Raw genomic sequence first — 17569 nt, 5'->3', positions numbered from 1 at the left:
TGTATTTGCTAATAAAGAAAACGAAGATTTAGTCTCTTCTAGTCGTCATTTACACGAATAAGGACGACACAAAATCTGTTTTTCACAATTTATACATAATTTTTCTAAGATTACATTTCCAATGTATTTTTCCATGGCAAAGGAAAACCATAAAAAGAAATTAAAATATGAAAGTGCTCTAGAGGAAAATTTTCATGTATATTCAGTGAGGCATAATATCTTGCCACAGAAAATGTTTCAAAAGCAATACATTTCTTGAAGAGACTTAGGTTAACTCGGTTGCACCATTTCAAAAGGGGCTAAGTCTAAAAATATGTTTTATTTATTTCTAATATAATTCAGCACCAGTAGGTGGAATTAATTTTTTTTAGGTTTATAAGATACAATAAAAATAATTTAATACCAAAGATCAAATTTACCGATTATCTACGTGACGGAGTAAAGAGGATTAACTTGTCAAAAATCCTATAAAAGGATCAACTTATAAAACAATACGAAAATCTTTTCAGAATCGATATTTAGTTCAGAATGAGTTGCTTCTTTATCAGTCTTGGCCAAACCTTCTTTGATGGGTGATGTTAAGGCTCTTTTTATATTTTTCTGTCATGTAGTGTTTAGTAGTAAATTATTTAAGAGTACTTTTTCTATTTACATTTGCCAAGGATGAATCAATATTTTCTAATATCAAACATTAACACCGTATTAGTAGAGAAAACATCCCAAATGTTTTGGAATTATGTTCCTCATGTTCTAGAATGTAAGGTTATTTGTATTTGGCTTAGAATAACAGGAAGGAAATAGCTGTCTGTGCAGGCTTGGATTTCAAGTAATCAATATTTTAGCTTAAGTTTGAGGTCAACTACACGTTGACTCCTTCGTCCCAAGATGTGTAAGCATGAACGTAGGGAGGAGGGGCAAGGAGGGCCGCTTCCCCCCCCCCCCTAGACCTTCAAATTTACATTAGATATGGCTGGAAAAGCAGATGGTTTGGAAAAAGCAGTTGATAAAACTCCATCACACTATCGACTGCCCCCCCCCCTAGACAATATGCTGCCTAATGCTGCCTACACCCATGTGTGTAAGGCTACTGATGACCCAGCTTAAACCCGAAACGCATTACGCAACCGGATTCGTTTTTGGGGAAAGAAATTCCCCAAACGCAAGATAAAGACTATCAATTGCATGTTGATCTCCTAAGCCTGCAAAGTTCATAATATAAAACAGTAATTTCTGGTGATGATTACGATGATGAAACAACCAACTGTAATGTCTTAAAATTTATCTTATATGGTTCATAATTTGGAATCTTATTAATGGAGGTTGGATTTTTATTTTGAACCAGGGTGGCATAAAAAAAAGGTTGAAAAAGTAGCTTGCGGTTACAGTTATGTTGATGAAAATATGTACTGAATCCACCCAAAATTCATCTTATTCAGTTGGTAATTTTTGGAACGTTTCTAGGGGAGGTATTGTTTCTTTTTTATTTAGAAACAAGATTCATTGACCTCTTTTTATTTACAGCATACAAAAAAGGGCGAAACAATAGCTTTTGGCTGTAACTTCGATAGCTTTTGACTTCTTGTTACTGAGGTGTACAGAAAAAGGTGAAATAAATATTCAATATTGGCCAGTGGCCCAGCACATTCGATGCATTTGATCCAATGTTGTTTATGAAAAGCCATTATAAGAGCATGATTTTAGATGTGAACATGCTTGTACGACTTACCCACAGACAGTGATAGTGAACAGGCTTGCTCATATACTGACAGTCTTGAGAATAGGGACATCTTATTTGTCCAAGTCTCACTGTCACATAGAACATTGTGCTAATCAAATCCTGGTGTCGATGGTTATCATGGTGTTCTTTTGCAGCATCAGTTGACCTGAAATGAAACATCAATATGTATTATATAATTTTCATTATTAGCTAACTAGCTAAAGAGCCAGTCCGACAAAAGACATAAAACAAAGGTGTACACTTACGTGTAAGCATTAGCATGGACACCAATTGACCTGATCACACAACAAGAAATACTCGTTTATCTCATTGTATAATAGCAAGGGGGCTGGCGTTTACCCCCCCCCCCCCTGAAAAAGGCAAAAGACATAAAACAAAGGTGTACATTTACGTGTAAGTATGGAAAACAAATGACTCTGATCTGATCACACAACAAGACATGCTTGTTTTACCCATTGTATTATAGCATGTGACTGTTTTCAGATTAGTGATTGGCTGGCAGCTACGGACACTAACAAATTATATAAAATAAGACTTTGAAACCTACAGTAAAATTTCCGTAAATCAACTATCGAGGAGGTAAGAAACCAAGTTAACATTCATTTCTAGATGTCAAAGCATGAATATGCCAGGTTATATATACTAGGGATTTAGAAAATATCTCAATTATTCATGTAGGTTCGCAATCAGGATAAACATGCGTGAATAATCTAAAATCATTCAGAATATTTGAATTATTCCTGTGAGCACATTTTGGGCAGAAAAGCGACAAAAATACAAATTATATAGAGACTAACATTAAGAAGAAAAACCCAAAATTCGATAGATTTTGGGAGAAGGTCTTCATCCCGAAGACTAAATCTTGGTTTGTGTCTAATTCCAGGCTCTAATGTTTTCACGAATATTAATGCGCTGATTACGACTTGAGGGTCTTAAAAGTTGAATTTAAGGGTGTTTATGACCTATTCAAATATTATTACAGTCCAATTTGCACATCCTGATAGGAGTAATCAAGAAAACTATTAGAAGATTGAACTTCTTTTTATAGAGTTTATAATATTATTGATGTACTTTTTTATGCAATTATACCCGCACATCTTTCCTAGAATGGCAAATCTGTATATGCTGTAAATGTGGGAGGCAGGGTTGAGTGCCTCTACAATAAGTAGAGTTACTTACTCTGTAAGTTTGAGCTGCTTAGAGGTCAAATAGTCAAAACCATGTAACAGACAGAGGAAAGAATTCAAGGAGATATTTATCCTTGTTTTTGATATATAACTCCCCAGTATCTGGTGTAAGAAATCTCCAGAATTTGTTGGTGCTTACCATTGTGCTCAAAAATGGAAAACACTAGCTAGGTGGTTTTTTAGAGAGACAGAATGCCTACTAAAAAATTTTTAGTGTTTGACCTTTGACGGGCAAATACCCAGGTTTTAAGTTGTAGTCTTTATTTCAGGGTATATTATTTAGTAAATCAAGAATATATATATATATATATATATATATATATATATATATATATATATATATATATATATATATATATATATATATATATATATATATATATATATATATATATATATATATATATATATATATATATATATATATATATATATATATATATATATATATATATATATATATATATATATATATATATATATATATATATATATATATATATATATATATATATACATATATACATATATATACATATATATATTGATTTTTACGTTGATATTAAATATTAGGGGTTAACTTTAAAATTCGTTTTTAAAGTTACCCTGTAAAAGTTGCGAGCCTGACAAAACATGCTTCATTTCTGAAAGAGGTGAAAGACCCCCGAGCGTCATTTGATGAAAATTATACCATCAAGTTCAGAATATTAGGAAACCCTATCTGTCATGAAGTGTCACAGATAGAGGGGGGATCGAAGAGCTAGTCGTGAAAACTGGAGAAATCAATTCTATACCTCTATATATTATTTATTATTCTTCAGACCCCCCTCCTAATAAATTTTTAGAAGTTTACAGAAATGATTATCATTCTCGAAGTATCACTAATCAAATATTAACCTTGAATGTAAAAACAACGGTTGAAGGAGGGACTAGTAACTTTTTTGACAGGAGAGTCTTGGATCAAATAGCTTGTAGTAGAAAACTGTAAATAAAGACCAACATTTGTTAAAAGAAACTGAACGTCTAAAAAAACGAGTTTTAATTACAATACATGGAACAACAAATTATATTTTTATGCTGATTCTAAATAGGCAAAATGCGTTAATTTTAGAGTTGTTCATCATTGATAATAGTGCATGAAAAATTGTCATAATTTTGGAAACATGGACTTCAATCCATCAAAAAAGGGTGCAATTTTGATGGAAAACATGCAAAAAAAGTCAATATGAGAATCCTAAAGTAACATGTATAAAATGCGAATTTTTTGATTTTTTTGTTTTTAATTTTTTTTTTCGTGGTAACGGATTGTATGGACTGATTCGGGCTAAAAGTAACAGAAACTCTAAAAAACGAAACTCTTATAACGATTACTCCATCAAAAGAGCTCACTTTCTATGCTGTTTCCAAATAAATAAAATTCCTCAAGTTTAGTTTTACCCTTGAAAAGCTACGAGCCTAAAAAAAAAACTGCCGAACTTTTTATGAAGGGGAGAAACACACGCAAAAAGACAAGTGATGTTAATTAAAATCACACCATTTAATTCGGCGCATTAGATAACCCTACTGAATGTTTGCTACGCTCGCTATGATTTGAGAAACAAAGAAGTTAAATATATAAAAAAAAATCTATATAAAAGTTTTTTTAACTGAAAGGAAGAAATAACATTATAAATTACTTGTTCAAATTCTTTTAGAGCAACTGATGAAACATAACTGCCTTTGAATTGGAACAAGAAGCTTTTTTAAAGCACTAAAAACTTCGGCGTAGTGGGCAAGGAGTTTCGAGGGGGCAGCCCCCCTCATATTTGGAATAATTTCTCTTAGTTTTGAGTTTTAATGTTCTTCCTTACGTTTGGTAGAAAAAAACTTGTTTTTCTTATTTGGTATGAACATAGGAAGAAGTGTGCAGTTTGAGGACTAAAGAAGCGAAAGCTCCCCTCTCATTGCGAAAAGGATGGTTTATTTTGGATAATAATGCTTCATTCATAAAATTAAACATAATAAATCAGCTCTTTCTTTTCTTAGAGCATTACCGTACAAAAGTTACTTTTTAATTCAAAGAATCGTGTTTAAGAATGAAGTAGCCCTTCTCACATTTAGGGCGACCCCGGGTATGATATTAAAAAAAGACAGTTTTTTCAAATGAAATTGAAGAGTAACACTAAAAATTAAAACTGATAGAAATTGTTCCTTGTATGAGGGGGCTGCCTCTTCTTCAACCCCCCACTTAAGAAATAACCCTCAAACTCAAGGCCCATTGAATTACGATAAGAAGCATTTTTAAAGCACTATATAACTTTAGCGTAAAGAATCAGTGGGGAGTTGAGGAGGGCAGCCTCCCTCAAGTGTGGAATTAATTAGATTCTTCTTAAGTTTTAATGTCGTTCGTTACTTCCATAAGAAAAAACTTGTTTTTTTAGTCGGCACAACTTAGCACATATATAGGACACATCAATTTGGCATACAATTTCAACGATAGTTAAGGCATTTTATAAAAAGAATGTAAAACACACACCCAGTAATTACAGCTTGTCTATGTATATGCCTGAATGATGAAATATTGTTATAAACGCGGCCAAAGAACTCATCAAGAATTTTAAATTTGACTTCGAAAATGGCTTATTACAATGGATTTTTCAAAGCAGAAGGCGTGTTAATAACTAAGCCATAATTAATTACGTAAGCAGTCTGTCTTTTGAGCACCAAATCAAGAAGAAGAAGAATTGCTTTTCGCTGTTTTATAATATTAAACTTTTGACAATACTACTTAAGTGGTTCTATTATTAGAATTGGAGTCTCCATTATAGCATTGCAAATTACCCAAAATGTCTGTAAAGTAACTATCATAAGCTACGTCCACCATTTCTCTATACTTATTAACTTGTTATTGTTTGTACACAAGGCCTTCATTTATAAGTTTTTTTTTATTTTGTCCATTTTCTGAGCCTCTTTAATTTTCTTTCGCAACTGAAACTGTACCCTCCTTAAGAAGTCCTCAACAGCTCTCTGTGGGTCACAAAACCACACAGTAAACTTCAAGCATGTAGCTAACCACTCGATTCTGGAGTCGCTGGAGGACATACTAGTGTGATTGAATGACCGCTAGTCTGTAAGATAAACTGACCAATAGCCCCTGCTGGTTGAAGGTCAGAAAACCCTGTACTATAGTATGCGACATAATAAAGAAAAAATTGCAGAAGAGGGACAAGGGGATTGTTGCGATTACCTTTGTAATAACGATCACTATTGCCGCCTTCTGCACATTTACACTATTTTTTTGCACCCTCCCCCCAAAGACAAGAGTTTCGACTTAATACTGAATTTAGATAAAGGTGAACTTTTCATCTTGTATGTACGCAGAAGAATTGACAGCTTTTGATACAAGTCATCTTAAAGTTTCCAGATTTTACGAAGTTCTCTGCGATTCATCTGTCTTTGGCTTTTCTCGAATTCATGCCCCCCTCCCCTAAACCAGATTTCTGTATATGTACATGTTTTGTTGTACTTTTTCTAAAAGTAATCGAGTTCTAAAAAGAATTCAGCGCGAACTTATATATTTTCATGACGCATAAAAGACATCAAAAGACAAACCGGTAATAGAATAGAAACTAGTGACGCAATTGTGAGGCCTTCACTTTGACGTCATTAATATAACATCACATGCCTCGCCAAAAATAAAGCCTCCAAAAAGTTAAGATTGAATAATTTTATAATATCCAATGGAGAAGAGTACAAAAGAAAACTTTTTATTGAAAAGAAGAAAACAAAATATATAATAAAGGGTAAACATTTTAATTAAGATAGTGTGAAAATATAAATAATATTTTGAAATAAAAAAAAAATCAATTTCACTTTAAGTATAAATGGAAAGGAAATGTAGTCTAAGAAATGACGTCAATGAATATACTGACAGTGGTATTTTTGAAACATCTATTATTGGACACAACTGACAGAGATCTAAAACTCACAGCCACTATTACAGCAACATTATCAAGGAGGTAAAATACCAGACATTTCATAAAGAACAAATTTTGAACAAGAAATCATTTTGTTAGTCGTCGGAAAAGCTCCGTTTACGGTTTTATGGATTTTTCAAATAGCAGAATCGCTTGGAAATGAAAACATGGAGAATTTTGCGACGACATTAAATTATATGCAGTCTATTAAACTTTTATAACCATGGAAATTAGCATTTCTATCAAGATCCCCGGAATCATAAAAATTCATGTTTCTTAGGTCTTTTGAATTTGCGTTTTATTCCTTCTCTGAGTTTCAATATTTACCGCATTTTCACCAAAGCCAAATAGTTGATATCTCAATAAACATAATTTCTTTATTGCCAAAGAGTAGTTTACAGTTTTCTGTAAAAACAGAAATGGCACTTTGTCCGGTGTACGATCGAAACTTTATTTCAAGTTAGTACTCATAAAATAGAGGTTTATGATAGTTCAAAGCCTTTGTCATAAAAATGTTAGTTTCTTTCATCTCTATTTACTTGAATTCTATAAAAAAATTCTGCAACATAATAGCTTTCGACGCATTTGCCCATTTCTTCATTCAGAGGCCACTAAAAACTCAAGGGCTAGTTTATTGTTCATATTGATCTTGACATCTTAACTTTTTTAGAGGTTGTAAATTTGCCCTTAGCGGGTCCAAAGTGATCATAGATTTAGGAGCTTTAACTTTAATATTAAAGAGAGGTGAGCAAACTTCTATGAAAAGACACTTTGCGTCCCTACATTGACGGATCCAGGACTTTTTTATGGGAAGGGGTGCAAAATAGGTTGATCCAATAAACTTGCATTAGGAGCAAGTTTAATTAACGCAAACTTGCGTTAATTAAGTAAATTACACTACTTTAAACTATGTTTGGGGGGCGCCCCTCGCCTGGATCCACCATTGCGTCCCTACGCTAATTTTCACTAATATAAAGTTTAAATTTTCACCAAAAAAGACGTTATACATCGCCCATTTTCAAACGATTTCTAGTGTTGGTATTTGCAATTCATAATGCTAGCCCATTCAAGGGCCGCTAAAAATTCAAGGGCTAGTTTAGTATACCTATTAATGACAATAACGTTTAAAAAGGTCGTAAATCTGTCTCTAGAGGGTCCAAAGGCATCATAGATTCAGGAGGCCCAATCTTAAAAACATGCAAGGAAATCCCTATCAAAAGCCACTTTACAGCCCTGGGTTAATTTTAACTAATTAAAAGTTTAAATCCCTCCCCCCCAAAAAAATCAAAATTTATATGTCACGCATTTTTGACAGTTTCTAGTGTTGGTGTTTGCATTTTGTAATACTAGCATTTGGACCATCTTTTATTCAAAAGCCGCTAAAAATTCAAGGACTGGATTATTACATGCATTGATCATTATAATTTTTTAGGAGCCATCGCAAATGTGTTTCTAGAGGGTTGAAGGTGATCGATGATCAAAGATTTAGCATCCTTAATCCTGCTCGCTTTGTAAGCAAGTTCTTACAAAGGCTAATTTACGGCTCTAGGGTAATTTTCACATAAGAAAATTCAAATTTACAAAAAAAAAATAGTTCTCACAGAAAAATTTGATTATGTGCAACACTTTTTTAACAAAATCTAATGGTAGCCTCTGAATCTTCGAATGATAGCGTTTGTCTATTTGCGTATTCAGATGCAACTAAAACCTCAAGGGCTAGCGTATTTTGTGTATTGATCTGGGAATCATCATAAATCAGCCTCTATCATCATCATGCAAAACTTTTGTTTCACAAAAAAAATCGTCATGTATAGAAAATATTTAACAGTTTCTATCGGTAGCCTTCGGATTTTCTTAAGATAGCATATTCTCATTTTCTTATTCGGAGACCAATAAAACCTAAGGGCTAGTTTATTATACGTATTGATGTAGCTATCCTGACTTTCAAAAAGGTGGCAAATCTGTCTTTAAATGGTTCAAAGTGATAGTAAATTCAGAACCCTTATTTCTAAAGAGAACTAATTAAGGTATTAGAAAATGCCACTTTTCGGCCCCAGACTAATTTTTAAGTGTTATCTTCAAAGATAAAAATGTTACCTTCAATCAAATTCGGAGGATAGCAAGATTTGAGAACAAGGCCTTTTCCAATTTCATATACAATTGCAGTTCGTTCCAAGAAAGAAGAGGTGTTAAGACTTTTTAAATGATGAAAATCCTAGGCTGGTTAACCAAAGCAACGGATTATATTGGTTTTAAGATAAGCTGATGTTATTATTGAAAATTAATACTTACCTAGAATGCAACTTTCTTTGCCACTGTAGGTTATTTACGGTTATACTTTTTTGGATTTCACTTTAAAAAAAAGAATAAAAAAGGGATAAGAGTCAGAAAACTACTTGGACGCTATTAGAAAACTTAAGACTTATGGTATTTTGACTTGGCCCCCACAGCCTGCTATAAAAATCGATATTTTCCACTAATATAACTTGCCTATTTTGGGTAAATTTTCAGTTTTTTTAGGAGGCTATAAATAATTCCTGAAGCTTGTTTTATAAATATCTTGAATTTTAATTTAAGATTGCATCTCAGTAATCTAAAATTTATTGCTATGCAAAAAAGCAATAAATAAGGAAGAAGCTTTAAACTTTGCTGAAAGTGTCACAATATTTTCATCAAATGAAAACATCTTGTAAGAATTTTGTCATTTTTATTGCAGGAAAGAACAAGATTCGTTTCAAAAAGTTTTTGTTGAAAACAAAAACATCTGGTTTTTGTTTAGTATTTTGCTTTGTTACTTATGCAAGTTTTGACCTTAATTATTTTGTGGCACTTTTGAGATTTGTTTTTGCTTTGTTATTTGAGTTTCTTTTGCTTGTATTTTTACAAAATCGCACTAACAGGAATATTTAAAGAGGCTGATCCATTTCCCTGTTAGAAAGTCTATGGAGAAAATTCTGGTACATTAGATTGGTCATACGAAATTTTGTACGGCATTGAGTATTAAAAATCATAACAAGTGTTCTCTGTTTCAATTATTCTGGTGGAGCGGTCTCAGGAATAAAAGACCCAAATGTGTCTTTTTGGGGCCCATGAATTATGAGTGTCTTCTTGCCGTGAAAGAATTGGTCTGAAAGTCTTAAAAAGTTTATTTCAAGAATGCTTATAGAATTTTTTAGGTTTTGATGAGCTATTTGCCGACCCAATGTATTTGCAATATAGGACAAACATGTGGGAGTGTTTGGAAAAACTACACATGAGGATTTTTTATGTAGTCAGCCAAAGCTTAAGAACTACAGCACGAGTTGCTTTAATTTTTCAAGTTACCTTAAGAGTCCTTACGCTGCTTTTACTGACTTTTGAAATTCTACCAATAAATTGTCTCCTCTCTTTGAAGCCAGAGCACAAATATTTTCACGTTTCTTAACCTTTTCCATATATTTTAGATTAAACTGTTATTATTTTCTAATCGTCTAATTAACTAATTTAAAATGCATATAATAATTATTACTTCTATTACATTATTATTAATTTCCTGTTATTACTTCAAACTGTAAATTAGTATCATTATTATCAATCAAAATATAATATTATTTATTCTAACTTACTTGAAGACCATCCTACAATCTTCCTCAAGACAGTGAAAGTGTCCACTTTTAGAAAGTGAACAGTCGCTTCGGCATTCTGTGGTATGCGTGGCACACAAGAAGGACGCCTTCCAGTCGGACTTATTCTCATATCCTTCTGGCTGGCTGCTTCCTTGAGTCAAATCCATTGCTTCAGGTGATGAAATTTCGTCTCTAATGGCAGGGGACCCAGGTCGAGAAGCCGTTTGGGAGCCGTGACTACCTGTAAGATGGGCACGTAACATGATTAGAAATGAGCGTGCTACTCTCGAGTACTACCGTGTATCTCATTCCTTGGATTGTTTTTCTTCCCCCTAGAGACTCCTAAAATGTCTCCCCCTAGGGGTAGACTCTAGGTCTCTCCCTAGAGACCTAAAAGAGAGAGTTAATGTTATGTCTACGTATAAAAGAAATGCCTTGCTTCGAAACTATTTGAAAATTCCAAATAAATAGGATGAATTGGCATGTTAAAAAATTGAGAGGGAGTAGTCAATCTGGACTTATCCTAATTAAAGATAGGAACAAAGCCTAGATTATCGATAAGCGAGGAGTTAAAGAGAAGATGGTCAGAGCATTTTGAGAATATGTTAAACTTTGATAAGGTTACAGCAAATGATACAATAAAGAATGAGAAACTTTGGAAGTGAATGAAGATTTAGTTTGCAAGGAATTGTTAGATACAGTACTAAAAGAACTAAAAAATAATAAGGCCTCAGGTGCTGACATAGTTTTAAATCATTTTTTTTAAATATTTTGTTTGTAAAGTTAGAGACAAATTAATGAAGATTGTACGAATATGGTAATTATAGAGGAATTGACTTTATTTCAATAGTATGGTGTATACCACAGTTCATATAATTATCCAGTATGATCTTTCCCTACCTCACCCATTATAAAAACCCGGACCAAGGTGCGAGTGCTCCAGAGAACGTTTTTGCAGATAGAAACATAGGCGGCATCAGATCTTTTCACGGGTAGACAAGTCAGACTGTGATCTAATCGGAAACAAGTGGAAACCCGCTATTACGAATAATGCACTTTGTTGGAAACAATCGGAAACAGACTAACCCGCTAATGCAGAAAGAAGTGGGAGGAGCTTTTTGTTCGCACCGAGAACGAAGACCAGAAATGATCTGCGATAAGCTTACTGGATAATTATATGAACTGTGATGTATACTTAGTATGATGATACTTTTTAGACTGAGAGATGATATGATAAAGTTTTAAGAGAAGAACAGTGTGGTTTCAGAAAGGGGGAGAGGATGCTTTGACCAAATGTTTACTCTTAGATTAATAATTGAGATATGCCTAAGTCCTCAGATGATTCAGGCCCCTTTAGTCTTCGGTTTTATAAATTATGAACAAACGTTTGATTCGTCCGATAGAAGTTCTTTATCAAAAGTCCTATCTTTGTATAGTATACCAGATGAAAACATTCAAGGAATTAGTGCTATGTACGAGAATAACACTGCTGCCATTGATAAGGTAGGAAATGAGGTTAGTAGCTGTTTGTATTGAAACAGGAGTTACGCTGGATTGCGTTCTATCCCCATTCATATTGATCATTCTGATGGACTTTGACCTAAGGAACATGGCAAAGGCTAAGGGAGAGCATGGATTCAAATGGGAAGTTAAAACTTTTCAAGACTTAGATTATGCCGATGATTTGAGTGTCCCAGATGAAAACATTGCAAAAGGATATGATTTTTTTGGAGGTTTCAATAGGTCAGGGTTTAAGAAAAGGTTTGAAAATGAATTTTAAGAATACTCAGTCGCTTAGACTAGGAATAAATGAAGATGAAGTGGTGGCGTTGAGTATCAAGAAGATCGGTCAAGCGGATAGCTTCACTTAGCTGGATAGTATCATTAGTAAAATAGTAGATGCAGTGAAGATGTCAAAAGTGGAATGGCCAAGGCGATTGGCGTTTTTTCATAGTTGAAAAATTTTGGAAGAATAGGAAGATAAATCTGAAACCAATACTAGAACACTGAAAGCTATAGTGGTGTCAGTGATCAACTATAGTTCTAAAACGTGGGTGCTTCGGAAGAAGGGGGAGGATTTGCTAGATGTTTTCGACAATGATTGTTAATGGATTTTTTGGATACCCGTCTGACTGACCGTATTTCAAACAGTAAGTTGTATCAAAATGTGACTCTCTCCAGCGCTCTAGAGCTATATTGATAGAAAGGTTGAGATGGTTAGGACACGTCTTTCGAATGAAGGATGGCAGACTACCAAAGATCGTCCTTTTCGGCCGTCCATCAAAGCCCAGACAAAAAGTGGTTAATCTCCGATAGGGTTAGGAGAGGTCCTAAGAAAGTATTTAAGGGAAATTAGAACTTTTTAGTGGGTGTAAAGAGGGAAATTGAATAGATTGGGATGGAGGAAGACTGTGCGCAGCTGTGTTGGCCTCAGGCTGCTTGGTGCTGCAGTAAGTTGTTAGTAGTAGTAGTATAGGAGAGCAGTTGTATTAGATGGTTTTTCAAAACCTTTTCAGTAACGTTGTAATGTTGATACAATTTACAGGCTCAGGAGGAAATCATGTAACGTACAAGTTGTCAAAGCATTACAGACCATTTGAGGAAAAAATCTAGGAAGAATAAATCTGGTAATCTTTTATGAGATGTTGAAATAAAGCAGAGGCTCCTCTTATTGTTCCAGTTACGTAAATCTTAATGTACTTCTCTCTCAGGTTCTCTAAAGGGATGGCTTACCGCCTCCATCGTCCTGGTATGCATGGTAGTATTTTGAATATGATTGAAATCGGTATTTTTGTCGCTAAACATATTTGCATATTTTGTTTTCTAAGGAAGAAACAATAATCTGGTAGATGAGCCTCCTTTTTTTGTCGTTTGCAAACAAAAGGAGGATTTCAAGCGCTTCTTCAGAAAGTGATAAGAATTCCTTTGTGGATCTTCCTCCTCTGGTGGCATTTCCAGGCCTATTTACTTCATAGAGAGAGTAGAGACTAAACATAATTCAAACACATTGCCTTCAGCTGAAAAAAAATGCCAAACATAACTTACATGTATTATATATGAAATGTGAAAAATTGCTTTGGTACCCACTGTATTTTTGTTTTTTCAATAATTAAGCCCTCGAACAAACACTGTTTCTACTAGGATTCTGAAAACTTGAAAAATCTAAATTTGAGCCTTTATTCGGTCTCTATTTTTAAACTCGAGTAAAATACGATTTTTTTATTATTTCTTTAAATTATTTTTTAAAAATAGTTATTTTAAATAATAGATCCATTGCAATGTTTAAATATCATAGAAACACATTCATTTGTGTGATAAGAAAACAACAATAGAAGAGATGAATTTTGTTTTTATTATACACAAACAAACCTTGTACGTAATTATGTAGGCTACAACAGATTTGTTGCGGATTAAAATTGGATACGAATGTTCTTAATATAATTCTCTGAGAAGTTAAAGAGCATCGATCGCTTGGGGTGCAAATATCGCGTAAACTTTTGTGGTAAACAGTCCAGGTCCAGACAGAGGTCTTGAAGGCCTTGGGTACAGAAATACATGGTAAAGATTTTTCTAGGTTTCCACCAGCGTTGCCAACGCTTTACGATTGTACCGTTTTTGGTACAATTTAGAGGTCCTGGTACAATTCGGTACACTCGAATTTTTTTTGGTACAATCCAAATTTTAACGTCGTTCACATCTCGTGAACGATGTTATTGGTGAAGTTGGTTTCGAAGATCTGTTCAAAATCATCAAGAAGCAGAAATTCTCGATAGTAGTTGATGAAAGCACGACTTGAGTAACAAAATGAGCCTGGTTATAGTTGTTCACCATCTTGATCTGAATGGTGTTCATCGAGAAGACAGTTTTCTTGTAAGAAACTCCTTCTTGTGTCTTATAGAAGCTTAGCAATTTAAAGCCGAATATATTTATTTGGGCATAAGTGAACTACTTTTTCAAGGAATTGGAGATCCAAAGGCACACATAACACGATTTGCCGCAAACGACGTTTTGGTTGGGATGGGAGAGCAAGGAGATGATTAGACAAAACTGTCAGAAGACTGTTCAAGTTTTTTTGTACTTGGTTGTTCATGCCATTCTATTCACATATGTGCTAGTGCTGCCGGCAAACAATGGCCAAAAGAAATTGAAGGTTCTTGTTAGGATATATACGAATATATTTGTCTCAGCTCCAAACGGGCCAGTGAGATTGCAGAATTGCAAAAGTAAATGGAACTGAAAGAACATCGAGTTTTGAGTCATATAGCAACTCGATGGTTGTCTGGACAAGCCGTTGTAGATCGATATTTGGAGCATTGGGATTGCTTGACTTTATTCTTCCGTGCAGAAGGTCTTAAAGAGGCCAACAATCTAGGGAAGGCAACTGCCATACTAAAAAATCTGCTGTCAGCGGTTTTCAAGGTTTACTTTGCCTTCCTGGTGTATATTTTGAAATATATCGCAGACCTAACCAGCAATTTCATGCAGAATACGCCCAGATTCATCTTGTCTATAATCGTTTTTTTGAAGTGTACAAGACAATAGCATCCCACCTTTTGTTGCCTAGTTGTATCAAAGAAAGTTTCATAAACTTTCCCGCTGAAGCGGGTTTCATAAAAACCCGCTTCAGAAACCCACATGACACCAACTACTACGTCGATGTCAAGTAGGTGGAATATGCGGGCCGAGTGGAAGTGATTTTTGCCAAAGAAAAGGTATCTCTATGTGCTGGAATTGAGTTTAAAAAACAGTATAGGAAATGTTTGATTGTGCTCTGTGATAAGATGAGAAAGCGTTTTTTTCAACCCCAGGTATTCATCGGTAAGAAATGTCGATATGCTTCATCCACGCTATGCTATGGGAGTAGAGTAAAATCAGCAAAACCTGGAACCACTTGTGGCTCAGTTTCTGAATTTACTGAGTGACAATGACCTGGAAGATATGTTCCAAGAGTAGAAGAGATTACCCTTTAGCTCTGGCTTTGGTACTTCGATTGACTCATATCCAACCGTGTTTTGGACTCGGGGTTACAGGCAAAAAGATGTTAATGGATCGAAACGTTTTCCTCTGCTCGGGCGTTTCACTTTAAGCCCATTTGTTCTCCTACGCACTTTCGCGGCTGGTGAGCAAACTTTCTCTGCTGTCAATCTGAACAAAACCAGCATTAGAAATCATCTCGGTTTCACCACCTTGAACGGTTTCACCTCTCAGTGCAAAACGGATCGTCTCTTAGAATTGGAAACCGCCCTTGAAAATGGTTAGGCATCCAATTTGGAAAACTATGGAAGGGAATATGAAACAGCTGGGTTACAAAAAGAAACAGCAGAAAAATGACCAACTAGCACAAATGTTCCTCTTTTTTTGTTTTAATGTTACAGTTCGATCACCTTTGTACGGTTTAACTTGATTTCTTGTGCAATATGGTCGAAATACTTCTGTTAAATTAATTTAGTTCTAAATAGTAGAATCGACCAGGAGCTTATGTCGAATGACGTGCTCAACGCGTAACTCGCTGTTGGGTAGCCTAGTCCGTGGACATATGGGAATATGTGGTGTTAGCCACTTTCATGGCGTGATTGCTGATATGTTTTTTTTGTAGCTTCTGGCGCCTTCTAACTCATCCTATATGTGGATAATAAGTTGTTTACACTAGGTTATTGGCTTTCTTATTTTATCCATTATTTGCCTTAATACTCAAAATTTCGAAAGAAAGGATTAACCCAAAAAATCAGCTTCGATAACGCTTTCAAAAAATTTTACTGAAATGTCCTTCTAAAATGCTTTTAGCGGTTTGGGACTGCTATTTTGGTAAGCTGAGAAAGTCTATAAAAGCATTTTTCGTATTTCAAGCTATGAGGTTGCTACTTTTGCGACGCGAGCGGCGAATTTTTAACCTACTGTGGAGATGGTACAGATTAAGACCTTGTGGTACAAATTTGGTCGGAAAACTGGTACAATTTATCACAAAGCCTATCGTTTGATACATCGTTTCGTTTGATACATTTATTTTTATAAAATGGTTGTTACTGTATGTGTTTAGCTTCATAGAAATAACGTCTGACTATATTTACTAATAAGTAGTAAATATAGTAGTAAATATAAACTTTTTCATTACAATTCTCACTAGCGCTTTAAAACTTAGTAATCGTAAATATAAACTATAATAAGTAGTAAATATAAACTTTTTCATTACACTTCTCACTAGCGCTTTAAAACTTAGCAATCGTTTGAGCTTCTACTTCCTAAGAAAAAACTTGAGGTGATGAGCTTTTCAAATTTAAACTGCTAAAAAATATTTCGAGGCTAGAGTAAAACTCTGAGTTTCCAAACTCCAGTTTAAACCCTAGTTCCTACAATTTTGCTAACCTTATTTTCACTTTTCTGCAAAATTATGATAATGCTATATACGCACTTTCGTATCAGGTTCACAGATTATGGGACAGGGGAGCAGTTGCACCTCCCTAGATTTTGAACAATACCTGTTTCTATTTTCATTAAAACAATCGAAAAAATAGAAATACCCCCTCCCCCCTTAGATTTTGGAAAAATAGTTTTTGTATTTTCCTTTCAAAAAACTAAAAATGCCCTTCTAGATTTTCAAAAACATTTTTGATTCAAAAAGTTAGAAAAAGCCTTTTTTGTCCCTTTCGCTCCCTACCCTTTAGTGGATTGGGGCCTCTGTTTCGTATATGGCACGAAGATTAGGCGACGGATCGTCATGACTGACGACTTAAAGTACTGATATAACAAATAAGAATCGTTATTCAAAACAAAAGACAAGCGAGTCTCTGTCTCTCTTCTTTGGAGAAATAGGTTTGATGTCATGTAAAACCTATTAGTGATTAAGTAAAATCAAACTGTCACGGCTGTTTTTCCCAATTACCGAACCGTTATGCTCCATTGTCTTGTCCACATACTTATGTTTTAAAACCCTATTTATATTACCAGCATTTTACTCTGACACATAAACTATTATTTAATATGATAAAAGATGGTGGAATTTTTAGTTCAAAGCGAGCAAAATATTCAGCCTGGGCTATTATCTATTATAGTGGGTAGCAGATGGATGAAATGAGACACGTGTTC

General features: G+C 34.4%; 1 protein-coding gene across 1 annotated transcript in view; it reads right to left on the bottom strand.

Annotated features, from left to right (window-relative positions):
* The window catches only part of LOC148956699 (zinc finger protein castor homolog 1-like), a 207362-nt gene that overhangs the window by 36742 nt on the left and 153051 nt on the right, over nt 1-17569 (bottom strand). Inside the window, exons 12-13 of the mRNA XM_089086777.1 lie at nt 10487-10727; nt 1727-1883 (exon numbers count right to left, since the gene is read on the bottom strand). Coding sequence (XP_088942903.1) covers nt 1727-1883; nt 10487-10727 — 398 coding nt within the window. The remainder of the gene's footprint in view (nt 1-1726; nt 1884-10486; nt 10728-17569) is intronic.

The sequence above is a fragment of the Artemia sp. Qi Xiang Cuo genome, chromosome 1 (genome assembly GCF_049724085.1).
Source record: "Artemia sp. Qi Xiang Cuo chromosome 1, ASM4972408v1, whole genome shotgun sequence".
Classification (NCBI taxonomy): Eukaryota; Metazoa; Arthropoda; class Branchiopoda; order Anostraca; family Artemiidae; genus Artemia; species Artemia sp. Qi Xiang Cuo.
Note: the sequence above shows the minus strand (reverse complement) of the source record. Positions and strands in the feature narration are given on the sequence as shown.